General features: G+C 43.7%; 1 protein-coding gene across 1 annotated transcript in view; it reads right to left on the minus strand.

Moving 5' to 3' along the window:
- Positions 1-19,056, minus strand: part of MEGF11 (multiple EGF like domains 11) — a 382,058-nt gene that overhangs the window by 114,056 nt on the left and 248,946 nt on the right. The window contains exons 10-11 of the mRNA XM_084641366.1: positions 12,804-12,940; positions 5,991-6,203 (exon numbers count right to left, since the gene is read on the minus strand). Coding sequence (XP_084497492.1) covers positions 5,991-6,203; positions 12,804-12,940 — 350 coding nt within the window. The remainder of the gene's footprint in view (positions 1-5,990; positions 6,204-12,803; positions 12,941-19,056) is intronic.

The raw sequence follows: 19,056 nt of genomic DNA on the forward strand, positions 1-19,056 counted from the left end.
TGCTCTCATTGGTAGAAGAGATTAGTTACATATTGTTGTGACTAAGAATCACCACATTTTGCGACTGTCATATGTTTCATCATAAATAGTGTTTTACTGACTAATTAAAACAATTCATCAGCCTAATGAACCACCAGCCATGAAATTCTTCTGACAAAGCATCCCCCTGAAATGATGGTTGCTCACACAGCACCTCTTAACATTTAGATAAAAATAATAAAAGCTCATTTTTTCTCCCTGTGCATCTATTCATCATTATCTAATGGGAGCAGAAAGCCAAACATTAAAGGAATATTTCTGAAGAGGATTTTTTTTTCGTTTCTTTGGTTTTGTTTCTACTGCACGTATTGTAGGGTTTCACCAGTGCGGCATCTGTTGTCTAAATTAAATCTTTCAAAAATAATATATGATCACAGCAGTTTGAATCAGTCTATGACAATTCAATTGAAAATACTCTACCCCGTAAGCATTTCTGCTTGAAGGCTGGCTCTTTTATCAAATAGGACAGCTTTTTTGCATGGGATGCAGGCTATTTATTAAGGGCAAAATTAATCCTAACACTCACAACAAAGCTAGCATAAACTGGCATTGTGCAGGGAGCTGCAAAAGAGTTGGGGGGATGGAATCTGCCCCCAGGCCCACTAGCAGGGGTGTGGAAGCACTGTCTCCCTTCCACAGAGCCAATTCTATTTCCAGACTAGAAGAGGGCAACGATCTTGCACATGCAAGACAGAAGCTTGTGGCCTCTAGATTCATATAATTAGCCTTTTATACCAAAGTCCCAGCATACTAGTGAAATTAGACTGTTTTTTTTCTTCAGGCCCGGCACTCGTACTGCTTAGGATTCTTCGAAAGGTATGGTCTGTATGTTCCATTAAAGAGTGCTGTTACCAGAGAATTAGGAAAATTCTCTAAATAAATCTCTGAGCTTTATGGTATCTTTTTTATATTCTGTGGAAGTAGAAACAGTAGGTCAACATCCCATAGAGATACAGTGCACTGAAACATAACATTAATCTTTGATAGCCAGGTTGTATTGATGGACAGACTTACTCATGGACTTAGATTGGCTTCTATGCCAGAAAACCTGAGTTCTCTTCCTGATTCTGCCACCATTATTATAAGACCTTGGTCAAGTCACTTACCCTCTCCCTGCTTCTCAATTTTTCCACCTCTAAAATGGGATAATGATGCCCTTTGAGATTTATAATTGATAGCACCATACAAGTATTGAGATATTATTACGGAGACTCTGGTACTTGTAAAAAATACCACTGCATTCTAATGTCAGTAGAGTTACATAAAAATCTAAACGAAACCCCTTGTCATGAAAACAGAGAGAGATTTAGGAATCTCCTTTTCTGTTTCTTCTTCTTTGTATCAGCATTCTGTACAAATCCAGTCAATGTGTAAACTTAACTATATATAGAACTTAGTGAATTTAATTCACCACATACAGTAGGTCAAGGTGATACAGTTTTAGATTTTAGACACTGGAAGGTACAAGTTTTAAAGTAAGGCACAGGTAATTCCACTAACAATCAGATAGATGTGCATAATTCTTCCCTCCCCATTTTGAAAATGCCCCCTTCAAGCCCATCTGTTTACATTACGCTCTGGCAGGCTGATGGATAACATGTAAAAGAAGTTTCTCCCTGCCAGCCAATAAGCTGAAATTAAGAAACACAAACAATACAGACAATCCAATAGGCTGGTAAGGTAACACAAGACCTGCAGATGAATCAGAGAAGGCAATCTCACTAACATCTGCTTTTCAATCTCTTGCAGCAAGGGGACATTCATTTGCCCTCATGCTCTTACAACACTTTGCCACGTGTGCTTCTATGTTAAACCGCGTCTTATCAAATAGGATTACTTAAAATGTACCCCCATGTTAGGAAGGAGAGATGTGGAAGAGATAGAATGAATGCAAAGGGCCAACCGTGTCCCTGGCATCAGGCCCAAGTAGCCAGGCTGGGGGCACGGGAGAAATGGAAATGGGGAGTGGTCTCCCCTCAGACACAGCATAACAGTGGAGTTGCTCTGGGGCTGCTAGTGCAGACCGCAGTTTAGAACAGTCTCCTCTGCTCCTGCACTCCCATGTAAAAGCTGTACATTATCCCCACCCTGTTATTTTGCTATAGTTAACATCAGCTCGACTCCTATTAATTATTTGCTGCAATTTTCCATTGTTGGTGCCCTCCCCCTCTCAATTTCCCTTTAAGAAATATTTTTAGGGTACATCTACACTGCAATCATGGGGTGCGACTGCAGCTCATGTAGACAAACCCCAACCAGTGTTAATCTAGCAAGCAGAGCAGTGAAGGCACAGAAGCATTGGCTTCAGCATGGGTTAGCCACATGAGTAATGACTCAGGGTTCCAGGTGGGCTCGTACATGTGAGCTGAAGCACAAGGAGTCACAGTTCCCTTCTTGCTCCGTCTTTGCTGGTGAGGACAAACGTTTGCTGCTGGCCTGTGCTAGCAGTAAATTGCTAACCCTCATCGCTGGCTCAGCTGCACTGGCCAGCTAGTTGGGAAGATGAAACCAAGATTTCGCCCATCTCCTGGGCATAAGGGAATAAGCCCTTTGTACTTTTGCACACCTGCTCTCAACGTCCAGGTAGACACTAGGCAGGAGTGGGGGTTCTTACACCTTTACATTCCTCTGCCTCCTTGGGTATACAGTTCAAGTCACAATCAAGCCCTTTATACTTAGTGCTGGGATTGGCTGAAACCCTGTACGGAAGTTCTCAGAATGCCTTGGTGCAGGAATTATTGGGCCTTTGTTATGCAGGTGGCTAGACTAGATGATCATAAATGGTCCCCCCTCAGGCTTTATAATCTCTGATTCTGTGAAAAGCTGATCTTGTATTTCAAATCATGTTCTCCCCGCCTCCCCCGCAAAAAGCTACAGTTTAAGCTAGTTGTCCAAGGACTGAACTGAAAAGGACAAAACCACTGACAGAAAAAGAAGCCGGCCTCTCCCTCCATCCTATCCAGTGGTTAATAACATTATCCCAGATCGTTAAGGTCTCAAAACAAACTAGCCACCAGCTTTTAATGGCATTTTTGGAAAGCAGATGGCTGTCAGAAACTGAGTCATTTTGGAAGCCAGCAGCCCCAGGAGAAAGAAAATCTGGGTAAGGAATGCACTGCATGGGACCAAGTAGGAAGTCTGTACAAAGAGTTGTTCAAAATATGGAATGTCTTTGGAGAAGGTCATTTCCTATCAGCTCAGACACTCCTTGGCTCAGAAATTGACAGGATTCTGCAGAGTTCATTGAAAAGTGGAAGGCTGAAATACCACACATGAATGAAAGAACATTTACAGCTCTACAGCTTGCTGATATCTCTCTGTTCCACAACAGTGGTGATAAGATGCAGGGAAAAAACAGATTATTATCAATGGAGAGACTAGACTCATTTATTAAGGAGAGCGAGATATCATCTTGAGCAGAGGCTGCTGCAAGTGAAGCTGATGGGGCAAGGATGGAAGGAAAGGCATCGGAAGCACTGGCTGGGCAGCAACCAAGAGCAGATCAGCTATAGAAAGTAACTAACTATTACAGGGGATCAAAGCTAAGAGGGGCCTTGATCGACCAACATTTAGAGTCTCTCTAAAAACATGTGCCCTAGCCCTCCTTGACACACTGTTCATCCTAGCCTGTCACCACACAATGCAGGTTCTTCCAGCCAGCCCAACCAGCCACCCCAAAAGGATCTTCTTTCTACTCCCTCAGAGTGTGCTCATCTTTCTTACACTCCTAGCTGAGTCCTTCATCTTCCTCCATGGGAGGTGGGTGAACTCCCCATTCGGCGAGGCTAGCCCCCTGCCCCGCCCCTTCTGCCTGAGCCGCCCCCACCCCTGCAGCCGCGCTGGCCCAACCCCTCGGCTGCTGGCCAGATGACCGGCCCAAGCACTGTCCCGAGCACTGTGCTGCCAGCCAGTCCGTCCACAGGCCCAAGCCGCCCCTGGACGCTGGCCTGAGCCCTTAGCTCCAGGCCGCGGGCTGGAACTGAGCCCCTGCCAGCTTCAAGGGAGAGGACAAGCGAGGGCAGGGGGTTGGGGTGCAGGCACGGCCTGGATTAGGGGAGGCTTAGCCTCCCGTGGACTACGATACCCGCTGCCCACATCTTCCTCGCAAGTGAGATAGCCCTGACCACTCCAGCCGGCAACTGAGCCAACAGCAATCAAGTGGACCTGCACCTCTGCTGGCTGTTCTGTCTCATGACTACACTCAGCCTTCCTCTGAATCAGGATCCAGCCTTAACCCGTGGTGTCTAACTCTCAGCTATACACGCCTAGCACTCTTATTCATGGCAGTAGCTTCCATTATGTTATATAAAATACCTGTGAGCCTGGTCTTAGCAGGTGCAGAGTCTCCTTAGGGGCAAACTACACAGTGCAAGCAACTATTTCACTGGGGAGCGCACCTGTAATTGCTGCTCTGCTCAGAGTGATGGAGGTTTTAAGTAACCCATAGCTGCTACAGTAAAAGTGCCAAATCTCAGTGTCGCAAAGTCTTAACATTCACAATTGAGCTATTCCACATGTGCTGCTTGCATGTATAATTAAGGAGTAAGTATTTGCGTCTTAGCAGACTGCAAGATAGGTCGGTCAGCAGCAGCAGTCAGGTCACTATCAGTCTGGTTTAAAATTGAAGAATGTCCCTATCAAGGGCATGTTTGCTTGAGCATCAATTATCCCTATCTCTTTATGAAACCTACAAAACCCTGGCCTGGCTGTGAACGTTTAACAGTAAGGGATGTGAAATCAGGATCAGAGCAGGAGGGAGAGTAAAAAAATCCCTTTCATTTAACAGTCCAAGCTCCTACATTATCCTGTTCTATTGTTGCCTGGTAGAAAAGTGTCAACATACAATGGCATTAGTCTGGCAGATGAAGAGCCCTATTCTGAGCACTTCCTGCTAGGTGTTCAGTAACTTCCACTGAAATCAATTGGGAACGACAGGCACACAGCATCTCGCATGAATTTAGTGGTCCGAACCTCGCAGGACTGGGTCTTAAACGAAGCAAAAAGGAATAAAAAATTAAGATCTGACCTTTTCAGTGAGGTTTATTCCATTTCAAGTACCCTTCCCTGATAATTATTTTCTTGAATATTTTACATATACACGTACTAAACGAAGAGCAAAAATAGGCACATACGAGAAGGGGAGAGAAGTCTATTTTGACAATGTTGACTTCATTAGAATGCTGGAGAGTGACTGGGGGATATTGATTTACGTCTATTTATACATCTGCCTCAAGTGTTTTCAACAAGGTAATTTGCCATGAGACATAAGATGAAGCAAATTAGGTTTCATTTTGCAACTCTATTTGGAGTGCGTAGACTCAATAAGAAATTCCACGTCATAAACAGAGTCTGTGAGATGGAAGTTAGTAAAATCTCTCTGTTTTTTGAACTTCTGACTTTTTTTTAAAAATACAAAATATTTTTACTGAAAATTTAAAAATGAAGAGTTCAGTATCATGGTGTTATCCATCCAATCTTTGCAAAGCTTTTATCCTTCTGATGCTCTAGGTGATGAATAAAACATGTTGTTGGCATCCTTTCATCTGCGAGAGATGGTGGGAATTGCAGCCTATGATGTAGATGGTTTGCAATGTCTATAAAATGGGTAGGCATATCCATAAAGGGCCTCATATTACAGCCTTTACTTGTGCAAGTAATCCTCACAAGTATATGAGTAAGGGTTATAGGACTGAGACATAAGTCAGAATGTTCAGGACTTCAGTGGGACTACTCATCTTCCTAAAGTTAGGCCAGGGCTTAAGTCTTGTGCTGAACTGGGACTTAAGATTTCCTGTAGTCACTCAAATCAAAGAAATAATTCACAGGAGTTGGATTGGGCCCTAAGGAAAACTGCTGGGAGAAAGGGATGGAGTCAAATACAGATTTTTCCTCAATGCTTTCTTACTTGTATCTATTAGTCCCGCTCCTAGTCGAAAGTATGACGTACATACCTGAGAGTGTTGGTAATATTACAAGGACATTTCTTGTGGCATTTTAGGCCATAAAGCCCTTCTGGACACATTCTTTCTTGGCAACGAATCCCTTTAAACCCAGGGTCGCACATACATGCTCCGTTTACGTGGTAACACTTTGCACCATTTTGACAGTCACATTTTTGAGTGCACTGAAAGCCATATGTCCCAATAGGACACTCCTCTTGACACCTGCAAAGAAATATGTGAGATCTGATGAAATCCAAATGTTAAATAGAGGCTAGTCCATTTATGACTTTTCCAAGGGAATATTGTGGCTGATATATTAAGCATAAAATCATACCTCATTTATTTAAGTAATGTACTGAACAAATGAAATCATTGAGGTGATGTGTTATCTTGAGCATGTAAATTGCTGCTAACCTAAAGTGTATTTAATCTCTGTCCAGTTAAATTTCACAGTATTTACACAAGTGTTAACAAAGTGACTGCGCTATCACTTCTTCAATAATTACATTCAGAAAGCATGAACAATTTGATACACAATTAGCTACTTTCTTGAAAGAAAGTCATCTATATTTGCTTTCTTCTCATTTTCAAAGCACTACACACTTCCTTAAATGTGTACCACACACTCGGAATGCTAATCAGGGCTGAAAAATAAGCATGATCAATTAAGCATAATGTGCTACAACAAAGAATGATTTTATTTTCCTTTTATGCTGCTTTTACACCTGTTTTATATCAAAAGTGAATCTGGCCCCTTGTCTGGTTGCATATTGTGACAAAGTTCCTCACCTGCCTTGGTGGGTCCTGCGCTTATTGGTGGATTTGCTTGCGTCAGAGGTTCATGGCAGCCCTCAGTTTGGCCACTTTCGTGGCTCAAATCTGCCGTTCACTCAGTTAGCCTCTTCGCTGGCCAGCATGGAGAAAGGAAGAAGAACAATCCCCGCAGGCTCTGCTGATCCATCTAGTGGATCGGGGAACAGGCCAGAGACCTTCCCCTCTGGTGAAACCCACTGTCCAGTTCAACTCCTCCTGTATCAAGTAGGGAGTTGGGGGAATGGAGGGATGGGGGGAATCTCCGGGTTCCAGGCCAGGGCCCTGTGGAATGCAGCTGCCTACAGTGGCTCCTGTAACAGCTGCGTGACAGTTACAACTCCCTGAGCTACTTCCCCATGGCCTCCTCCCAACACCTTCTTTATTCTCACCACAGGACATTCCTCCTGATGTCTGATAATGCTTGTACTTCTCAGTCTTCCAATAGTACGCCTTCTCACTCTCAGTCTCTTGCACTTCTTGCTCCCAGCTCCTCGCACGCACCACAAACTGAAGTGAGCTCCTTTTTAAACCCAGGTGCCCTGATTAGCCTGCCTTAGTTGATTCTAGCAGCTTCTTGATTGGCTGCAGGTGTTCTAATCAGCCTGCCTGCCTTAATTGTTTCCAGAAAGTTCCTGATTGTTCTGGAACCTTCCCTGTTACCTTACCCAGGGAAAAGGGACCTACTTAACCTGGGGCTAATATATCTGCCTTCTATCACTCTCCTGTAGCCATCTGGCCTGATCCTGTCACAATACGTACTGTCTAGCTACAGTAGTTTGAACCTAAAAACCTATTTTCATTTATCATTACAGCGATGGTTACTAGCACAAAACCTCAGACAGACAGTTTTCACCCTCAGTGTAACTTCTTTTCCAGAATTACCAACATTTGTAATACCTGATACACACAAAAACAGAACCCCATAAACAGTATATACAGATTTGTTTATCTGAGCACCCTTTCCTGTTATACTTCAAATATTTCCCTACTGGATGATTTATGAAATGTTGGGCCAATACATTCTGAACAGTCTGTTTCACAGTGCTGTGCAAAGCAATCCAAGAGATCCCATTTCCTAGTTGAAAAGGCCAATAAAAGTCCTAGAAAATGGAACTCTTTCTATGCTTGGTGAAGCTTGATGGTTTCCAAATTTTACAAGGTATTAGTACCTCAGTTTACAAGATTCATCATGAAGCACAGCTATGCTTTATTCGTTTAAAAACCCAATTCCCTTATCTCAGGGATACCAGATATTAGAAATAGCCTATCAGTATTAATTTAACCCCAGGCATTGATTAAAATGTATACTGTAAATACAGTGAAGAGAGGTGAGTGTTAAATGTCTTTTTGCAGGTCACTTCACAGCTGGCATGTGAGAGTTAATATGTAAAAGATTAAGGTACAACGCAAGCCTAGCAAATTGAAATGAACACACTCAATACATAAGAAGAGAAATCACGGTTGCAGTTTAACTAAAAACAAATAAAGTAAGTAAAAAAGCCCAGCTAGTGATTTAATTGCAGCCTGTTTCACCACGGCTGTTGTTGCATTGTTCAAGTTCAGACTTGGGAGCCAAAGTTAGAGGAACATGTGGAAAAAATGGCAGCGAATGAGCTCTAAGAGTCACCCTGAGCTAACTATTGGCTGCTAGCTTTGCTGTCCTCAGTGCAGTCCAACTGCGGAGTAATAGCCAACATGGAATCATGGGAATAGGACTGAAACACTTAAAACAAATGAAATGCAATGAATACATTAAGATGTCTTATGTTTCCGTTGCCACATGCAGCTCTACTAGTGAGCAGGAGTCTACTGTACTCAACAAGATGAATGCACAGTCGATGGTGCACTATATCATCCTATATTTATAGAAGATGAAGCATTACATAGAAGGGAAAAAAGCATCTGGAAATGAAATATTGACGACTTAATCCATTTACATAATTAGCCATTTTCTACTAACAATTTAACCAACTTATTTATTTGGAGATCAAGCAGCTACTGCTAATGAATTTTATAAGAAGAATACTAATAACAATTCCTCTGGAACATAAGGATAATCACAGCAGGAATTAGCTTTCTACTGAAACATCCTTCCTTAGCAACATATCAATCTAATGTGTCCATAACACCATTAACAACCAGATACATTGCTCAATTAAATTACAAAATGAGCTGCTAAGCCCTAGTTGTGTTTCTTGTTTAATTTACATTGCTTTCTGCCTATCTGGGGAGACTCGCATTATAATTTCTACTGAACTTTAATATGTTCTACAATTATTTGGGCTGGGAGAATATGGCTGTCACCTGTAGAATTAATGGAAGCAATTTCACAAAATATTAAACATAAGACAGCCTGTTTAACAGAAGAAAATATTACAAGCACCTACATTATTTTCCAATATGAGTGCTCGGAATGGTTCTGAGGAAGAATGATGCCTCTGTTTTCTTTACAAGGATTACATTTTTGTACAACAAACAACGTTATCTGAAATACACTTAAAAACTGTGGAGATCACTGTTTTCATAGCTATGAAATATTTATACAAACAAAGCAAGAGAAGAGGTTTACTTATTCTTTCATAACAAATGTAGTATTTATCCTATTAAGATTCAATCTATCGGCTCAATGGCGAGACGGAAAACCCAGCTAAACTGCTAGATTCACTTTGTTGCTGTTGTCAGCCACAGAATTTTCATACTTTTATTTCCAGCATCCAGATGTGCTTTTGTTATTATTCCATTCAAATAATTTACAATACAGACATTTACATGGGCACTTAAGTCATTTTAGTTCAGCACAAAGCTATCTGGGACTATCAATAGTGCTTGTCAATTTGCTGTAGGTAAGTAGTGAGGTCCCACTTCCCAGAAAGCAGGGAGTGAACAAAAAGTGAAAATTACACTTCTACAGACTTTTTTGTCTTTGTTAAGTCCACAAAATATGTATCTAACTGTATGTCATTATGTATCTTACAGGACTCCAAACAGTATATTGCTATTTACAAACAATTAAAAAGAGACATCGGCAGATAATCAAAATCTAGTAAAAATGATTTTACAATATCTAATATTAACAGAAATATTCTCCTGATTTTAAAAGAATGTCAAAGAAAATACTGTTTTGTTTGGAAACAATATTCCCCTGCTGCGGCTGCAATGTATATTGTAGCATTATGATAATATATGAGACCTGGAAAGCAAAATGGACTATAGCCCGAAAATGAATCTGACTTGTTTGTCCTATTGCCCCAGCTGAGTGAAATCACAGCATTAATAGGTAAAATAATTTAGGTTTGTTAAATATTGAGCCTGCTCCTGCTGCCATTAAAGTCAATGGGAGATTTACCATTAACTAGCTGTAGTTAAGAAGAGGTAAAAAGTGTACCCATCTTAAGAACAAACGTTTACAGATGAAACAATGTCCTCCCTGAAGTCAATCGCAAAACTCTTCAATGACTTCAGTGGGGACAGGATTTTACCCACCGATAAGATAATTCTTTTGGGCTTCCCAAAAACTTTGCAGGGTTCATCTAAACTGAGGAGTCTTAAATAGGGGGTGGGAATCGCCAGGCTGCTCCCAGCCACTCTTGCTGCTAGAGAAGTTGAGTGTGAAAGTCTATGCATATTGGCTTTGAAAACAGATGAATCTCCTTTCCTCTTATTCTTCTCCTATTCTCTGCTTCCCTTTGGGATACTCTCACTTCCTGTGACCCCCCTTCTTCTGTCCTCCGTGTCTATTTTGCTCCTCACAGCCCCCAGTCCAGCAAATCATGTAAGCATCTGAGCAGTTCCATCAGGCCCTACTTATTTAGAAGCTTTGATTGGATTGGGGCCCATATTCACACCTTTCTATCCCCCTTGCTTGCCCATTTTCCATTGTTACACTTCCAGTTGGCCCCTATTATTTCCTCTCTCTCTTTCCTCTGAGATCCCACCTCCTTCCAGGGGCCACATCCTTCTTATTTACACACACACACACACACACACACACTTCAAAGACCTTCTATTTCCTTTTTCGCCCATGAGGCCTGCAACTTTTCTCCCACTCTCCATCCCATACTACACTGCTAGCCCTCTAAAGCTCAACCTGTGCACCCTCCGCTGTCCCTCCCCGCATTGCTAGGCTCCCCCCTTTCCGTTCCCTGGCTCTATGAGCTGCTGCCAAGAGCATGGGCAAACTCGATCCCTTCTTCCTTTGCCCGCTGCTTGCTGTCTCCTCTTCCAAATCCACAAGGGACTGTTTCTGCATGCGCTCTGTGCATGTTGGGGAGCAGTTCCCTTTATTTCTCACCCCTTCATGCCAGCTCCCTGGAGTGGAGCCGGCTCCTTTGCTGCACCATCCCCCCTTGTGGCTGGGGGCCATACTGGGAACAGAGTGAAGGAACTGGCCCAGAGGTCGGCTGCTGGCTGGGAGCTCATGACTGCTCTAGCAATGTTGAGTCTCCTACAGACCCAGGGCTTGCAACTAGCAAACCAGGGGCCCTAGAGCCATTGGCTGCACAGGCCCCAAAACCAGTCCTTCGTAGCTGAGGCTAAGTATGCAAAGAGCTTCTGATTTCAGGCACAATCACCATGATAGACACTCAGCCCTGGCGATCACTTTTCATTGGAAAGCTATCTCCATAATTAAAAGAAAGTTAAAGCTAAGATTAGCCATGACATTTAAAGGCTCCCCCAAACTAAAGGGGCACTGGCTTTGTGCCATGGAGGTCCCAACCACCAGCTTTGTAAAGGGCGCTGCTGTAATAACTGGGGATTTTCCTTAAAGCTATGTTCCCTAGAATGACTTCTACTTCCATCTGCTTTACCTAGCTGCAGCTGCCATTTGACATATTTCCCAAAGCAAATACTGGCATCGGTGATATGAAGACACGTGATTTCAACAGAAGTCTCATGGTTGTGACACAGCAGAATGGCCTTCTAAATGTAAGTGTAGCATTTAGGGCTGGTTTGCTTGTGTCCTTTGAATAGCTGACAGTTACACAAATAAAGACGAAAGGAAGTAAGACACTCCAACAAACTCTAAACTTCCTTATGCACTAGGGCAGGGGCTCTCAACCTTTCCAGACTACTGTACCTCTTTCAGACATCTGATTTGTCTTGCATACCCCCAAGTTACACCTCACTTAAAAACTGCTTGCTTACAAAATCAGACACAAAAATACAAGTGTCACAGCTCATTATTACTGAAACATTGCTGATGTTCTCACTTTTACCATAGAACTATAAAATAAATCAACTGGAATATAAATGTTGTGCTAACATTTCAGTGTATAGTCTACAGAGCAGTATAAACAAGTCATTGTCTGTATGAAATTTTAGTTTGTGACAACTTTGCTAGTGCTTTTTATGTAGCCTGTTGTAAAACCCAGCAAATACTAGATGAGTTGATGTACCTCCTGGAAGACCTCTGCGTCCCCCACATACCCCTGTTTGAGAACCACTACACTAGGGATAAAATTCAGTGGGCTATCACTTAAAATGGACTTAAGTGATGTACAGGCCCTCTGAATATACTTCAATGAAGTCGCTTAATCCAAGACAGCCTTGTAAAACAATATAATCCTTTCTGATCATATTAAGGCTGCTCCTCTAGTTTATAAATGTTGAGGATTTATCACTTTTTGCTGGTGTCAGAGACTGCAGCAACCCAGATTGGAAAGGAGGGACATATTAAACTGCTGCATTGCTTACTCTTGAGGATATTAATTTGTATAAATATGGTTCATTTACATATCTTGTAAACATGTAATGCTTTCTATTAAATTTGTCGCTGTAAATATCTAAATTTAATTTAATCCATTAAATTTTTAAAAGAGTACAGTAAAAAAAAGAAAACTAACAGTAAACAGTGAGCACTGCCACTGAAAATAATAACAAAGGCATATTTATAAAGCCTGAACCTCTGTAGGAAGAGGCACCTAATTGCAGCAATAGAAATGTAACACACTGTTCTCCAGAGAGCAAGATTGTTTAAGATTAATATTGAAGAGCAATGGGTTTTATTACCTGTCTCCCATATATCCAGCTGTACACAGGCATTTTCCTGTCACATGATCACAATGTCCTCCGTTATGGCATGGACAATCCTGGCTGCAGTTAATTCCAAAGGTTCCGGAAGGGCATGGCTCTGCACATACAAAACCCTAGGGAGGTGCAGAAAGAGCAGGGTTTCAGTGAAGAGTTGCAACATTCTGAGCTTTTATTTGTGGCTAGTATATTTTTTTGTCTGTCTTGCTACACCTGGCTTCAGCCTGTCTTGCCTTTCAACCCCTGGCGGCTCCATGATTCCTGTTCCACCCTACTCCCTTCCCCTGGCCCCTCACCTCCCCTTCAGCAAGGCACTGAGACAGAGGTGCCTCCTCCTCTAACCCGGGGCACTATGCTGGCTGCAAACCAGCAGGGGGCGTAGACAGCTGCCAGACAGGTGGCAAAGAGGCCGCCTGGCTGCCTAGGCCCATCACTACCGCAGGTGCCCGATGGCCACGAGAAGTAACTGCAACAAAACCCCTGCTCCGTCCCTGCTGCCATGTGGGTGATGACATAGGGGCCTGCTGACAAGACTGATGCCAACGTGTGAAGTAAGGCACATCTACCTGGCAGCTCTCTGCACGGACAAACCAAGATCCACAGAGATATAACTGGATTCCCCACTGATGTTCATCTGCCTGGCTATAGAGCCATGCCCCAACTTCCTTCTCTGCAGTCTCCAGCCTTGACCTCTGCAGGGGACGATCCCTCTGAATCAACCTGCATAAGCAATGGCTACTTAAGGTGCTGTCCATAAATGATGTACCACGTATTTTGGTGATTTTCAAGATCCACCCTCCTCCTGTAACACTGAGGCCTGGTCTACACTAGCAGGGGAATTGATCTAAGATACGGAACTTCAGCCTACGTGAATAACGTAGCCGAAGTCGACGTACTTAGATCGACTTACCGTGGTGAGTCGACTGCTGCCGCTGCCCCCCTCTCCATTGACTCTGTCTACACCTCTCGCCGAGCTGAAGTACGGGAGTCGACCGGAGCGCTTGGGGATCGATTTATCGTGTCTAGTCTAGATGCACTAAATCGATCCCTGCTGGATCAATTGCTGCCCGCCAATCCGGCGGGTAGTGAAGACATACCCAGAGACAAATGCACACAATTAAGGACCCACCTCACCCCCTAATGCATTCTGTAATTTATGGACAGCCCTCAGCCTGCCACTTCAGTGTATCTCTGCACACCTACTCCCAGCCTTTAGACTGGCTGAGCATTATCCAGCACAGACAGACGAGCATCATGTACAAACCCCATCGGCCTATAAACTAAAACATGTTCATTTAAAATATGCTCCTGCAGCCCCTTTTCACTTGGAAGTTTTAAACCTAATAACAACAGTCAGTTATTCCCATCACAACTCAACAAACAACTGGCTGTTCACACTGGGTGAAACTCACCATGGGGCATCAGGCCACCAGCAAGCTCATACGCCACCTACGGCCCATTTTGGCCCTCCACATCCCAGTGCCAATCCCGTCCCCTTGGCTCCATGTCCTGGTCCCCCATCCCTCTGCTCCTCCCAGCCCCTTCTTCTCCTCCCTCCTTCTCTATGCTGCCAGGGCAGTAGCAGCAGAAGAGCTGAAAGCCGAGGACAGAGAGCCTCCCTGCTCGCAGTTCCAGGGCCCAGTACCATGACAACCTCCCGGCAGCCAGGAGGAGCAATTGCTGTGAAAGTCCTGATCCGCCCATGTAGCCCTAGGATAGCACATACTCAGCGTAGATTGCGTCTTGGGACAATCTAGCTGCCAAATGCTAATAAGTCACTACTGAGCATGTGCCAACTGAGATTTTCAGAGGCTCACAACTTCGCCAAATTTGAGTGGGTTTCCTCAGGGATGGTTAAAGGCACATCTGTCACTCCAGGGTGATGTCCCTGCCAAAGTTCAACCCCCTGCTCCACAGCCTGGAAGCACCAGAGCTCCACAACTAAAAGGTTGTAAGACTTTAACATGGGCAAAACAACAGGTTTTCCCTTAACCTCAGCCTGAGGCAGACACCTAGCATGCAAAATTTCAGCCCAAACCATTCAAGTTGGACAGAGTTATAAGCAACTGAGGCAGGGTATTACAGTGGAAAGTGCTGGGAGACCTTAAGTATTGGAGTCACTGCCTGAATACACAACATTTGACAGAAAAGCTGAGGGGATTTCCCTTGAACTTTTGTTTTTTTGGGCGGGGGGGGGGTGTCTCTGTGAAGTCTCATATCCCCAACCAAGTGCCAGGGGCTCCTAGTTGTGAACAAAGCACATATTGAATAAATCTTACATAAAAACGAAAAATGGAGCATCACAAATGAGGATATTCCTGGTTTCAGCTCCTCTTCCGGGGCCCAATGTCAAAAGCTTAGGAAGTTCTGTAACAGCAACACACCTCCAATGGAAAGGCTGCCCGCTCTCTCTAACCATAAACCAGATCCCTCAGGTCTTTCTCAACCTGGTGATAGGTGGTTCCCTGGCTAGAAAACAGACATTTTGGCCTCAATTCAAGACCAGTCAGATTCCGCTGTAACAAACATGTCTCTCCAGGCTTGAGTAATAAGCAATACTATATATTTGGAAATGCAGGCATCCATTTATCTGGATAAATGCATTTTCACTTCATGTCTCAAAAAGAACAGGATTTTTATCAACAAACAATGACAAAGTAGTACTCTGAGATCTATCCCCAAGAGCCAAACAAATCTTTAGGCATAATTTTTTGCATTAATGTGTGCTAAGAGGATATAAAACGCCCCTTTGTGGAAGATCAAATGTCAGACCAAAGTTTCTTGTGGTTTACGCATCTTATCAGCAAAGTTTATTTTTTAAGACCCCAAACTCTTGGGCTTCTGCTTTTAATACAGTTTCCCAGCATTATCACAATTTTGCAGTAGAGAAAAATTCCCACCCCTTCGTTTATTTCATTTTACAAAAACCACAACAACAAAAAGAAACCTGCACATGGCTGAGATGGAGGCGAAAGCACCCACCAACCAACACCCACATCCACTGGAGTGAAAAATGCCCAATACATTTTAGCATTAGAAGCCACTCTTCTAGTGTAATACTTCATACAATAGGCTGCATGCTGTCCTGGTGAAAAAAACATGGGGAAATAAATACTCAACATAAAACTTTGAGTTATTGTAACTCACTGTATTTCTGTCGGATTCCCCCTTCACAGGAAAGGGTTTTACAAAGCAGCTTGAGGGGTAGAAGAAACAGCCTCTAAGGGAGGCAGATCCTAGGGGAAATCAGAGACTACCTCTCTAGGCCACTTTTACCCTTTCAATTTGGTGCCTAGTCCCCCAGCTACCACAGCTCCTAAGGAAGCAAAGCTGTCATTAATAACTCCCATGGTCTGCTGCCCAGGAGAGGACAGAAAGTGCAGTGGGGGAGTAGTGGCAGGTCCCAGGAACTATAAAATTGGAGTAAATTTACAGTCGTATAAATCCAAGGAGAATTCTCTCTCTCACACGTGCAGTGTAACTCCAGTACACACACACACACAGAGACAGTCTGAAGTATCCTCTGCAAGTAAACATCCAGTTGTCAGAGAAAGACTATCAATAGTATAAAAGAAAATGAACACAATTTAGCAGCCCCATCTCTCCTGCCCATTTATTGCCCACCTGTGTCTGGCTGCACAAACCACGGCACGTGCCAGGAGTTAAAACTCCAGCAAGAGAAAGGAATTAGTTGCTTTTTCTCTAGGCATTGGATTTTCAGCCTTTCATGAAAACCCTGGAGAGTCCCTTTAAATTTAAAATCCCAACATTTACAAGCTGAATTCTTCTTCTTATCATTTCAGTTTCTTCCCCCAGAATACTTGATCTCTCACTTCAATTTTTAGTTATGCTCAGTTCAAACACATCAATTGTTAACTCCAGGTTTTTCTCTGGAGACTAAACAGCCAACAACAGTTGTCAGGAAAGTCCCTCTGGGCCACTGAGTATTGCAGAGAAAATTCTAAGCTTCAAGTTGCACAGCGCAAATGGGACAGAACGAATAGCTGCACCAGCTCAGCAGTATCATTGGTGTAGCGCTCTGCTTTAGGGCCCACTTCGCACCTTAAAAGACTTCTAAAACTTTCTGGTCTTCCTTTACATTCTTGTTTTTCTTTAGTGACATTTCCACTCCGCGAGAAAAGGTCTCCTGCCCAGACAGCAGAAAAGGAGGAGTCCAGTAAGACAATTTAGATTCTCAAAAACGCTGGTATGTGAAATACAAATATTAGAGGAGCACTAGTGGCAGGAAAAAAAAAATCTCTGGATGACATACTGATGCTCATTTCTTTTTACTAATCAACTATCGGGGAACTGCAGTGTGGCAGCACCGCCTGCCAGCCTGAGGAAAACAATGGGGTTGCCTGCTTCATCTGTTAGCTACGCACCCCTCAGGGAGGAACGGTCTTTTGCTCACCCACTGAATGCCAAATGAGGGTGACTTACCCTGTATGAACACTGCTGGGTTTTTTTGGACCAGCTTCGAGTCATCACTGTGTCACCACTCACTTTGGCAATGAGTGTCTTATGAGAGAGATCCACTTGAGTTCTTAACATAGAGAAAGGTTTATGTTGAAAAGTCTGTGAAGGGATGGTTTGCTCATGCATCTCTATCCTCCTGTGATAGCTTACAACCTGCCACCAGAATCTTGAGGAAAATATCTTATCTGGCCCTAGCACCATGATCAAAGTGTCTTTGACAAGCTAATTCAACTCTCTTGCAAACCAAAGTTTATCTTCCAGGCAACGAGGCTTTTTTAAACCTCTTTGGGGCCAAATTCCTTGTGGCGTAAGCTGGTTCAATCCCACTGAAATCAGTGAAGGTGCACTGTTTTACACCGGCAATGATTTTGCACTCAGTCTGTTGGCAGATTCCTATTACTGGGAGAGGGGGAGAAAAAAATCTCTTGAATCAAATCCATCCCTGGTTTAATTCCGCTGACTTCAATAGAGTTACACCACAGAGACATTTAGATCACTATATTTCAGTGTTTGGATCCAAACACAAGTTCTGTTCCCCTGCAAGCTTGTGATTGCTGACAATGAGGACACCGTTAAGGACCGGGCTATTTGTCATAGCATAACGGTGCACCTAGAAAAACAAGGAAGCGGCACCTGGACATCATTCTGGGCAATGGAAGATGCTTATTTGTGTATCAGAGGAAGGAGCTGAGCGCCCAACTCTACATTTATCATTCCATACACAGGATATGCGGTACAATTCTCCCTCTTCCGAGCGCGCACGTGGAGGTATTTTAAAGAGCTAGAGGAATACAAAGTCCTCTCTCACTCCCGCACTTCCCAGGTGGAATTAGGTCCTCATCAAATTGTAATGTGTGATGATCTTTATAGCGTACCAGGAATTCGAAAAATCACAGGCATTGTTTTCCATTCAATTCCGGCAGGACTGCCAAGAAACTAATTGCTAATACTGGCAAAGTGCCAGGTAACGAAGCGCAGTTGAACGGTGTGCAGGCCTGGGAGATTTGACAAATCCGTAGAGAGTTAATTATCACATTATTGATAAAGTTAAGGATTTTTAAAATGTTTGGTCTTGCTTTCTTGACACAAAATGAAAGCGGAGGGTAATTTGCTCTCTTGGGGCCAACTGTTTCACGCAGGCAAAACTCCTATTAAAATCAATGGGAATTATGCCTGAGTAAGGACGGTAGCACTGACCCTATCTCCGTGGCCCCGCGATGCTGTGCCTATTCTCTGTAGTGTTGCCTTTCAGAGCCACGGCTGTTCTCCCACCTTCTCCCTCTCCTGTTATGAAAACACCACAGCGTTCGGCATTTGCTCAGCATTCTCCGTAAGGGTTGCAGGTAGCTGCACTACCCCAAGAGAAGGCGCAAGGAGGAATTGTAACTCACAGAGGCTGCTCAGCACTTGAGTGGGGGGGAGCCAAGCTTCTGCCCGCTCCTTACCCCTCTCTGCCCATTCCAGACCCAGCTGCTCAGGAAGCCGCATAGAGCATGCTGCCACTGCTCTCCCCACGTTCAGCCATGACGTGGGGAGGATCCATAGGGGGGTGGAGGAACCTTATTCCTCCTCACTCCCCAGTACAGGTGCATTGAGGCTAGTCACAGTCTCTTATGTGTTCACTGCACCGCAGCAGTGCCTTGGGGCCCCACTGCGGTAAGTGCTGTACGTGAACATACGGAAAAGACGGGCCCCCCTGCAACATGTTTACAGTCAAAGCATAGGACAAGAGACAGCAGGTGGATACCAAGAG

This window comes from Lepidochelys olivacea (genome assembly GCF_965140295.1).
Source record: "Lepidochelys olivacea isolate rLepOli2 genome assembly, chromosome: 10".
Taxonomy (NCBI): Eukaryota; Metazoa; Chordata; order Testudines; family Cheloniidae; genus Lepidochelys; species Lepidochelys olivacea.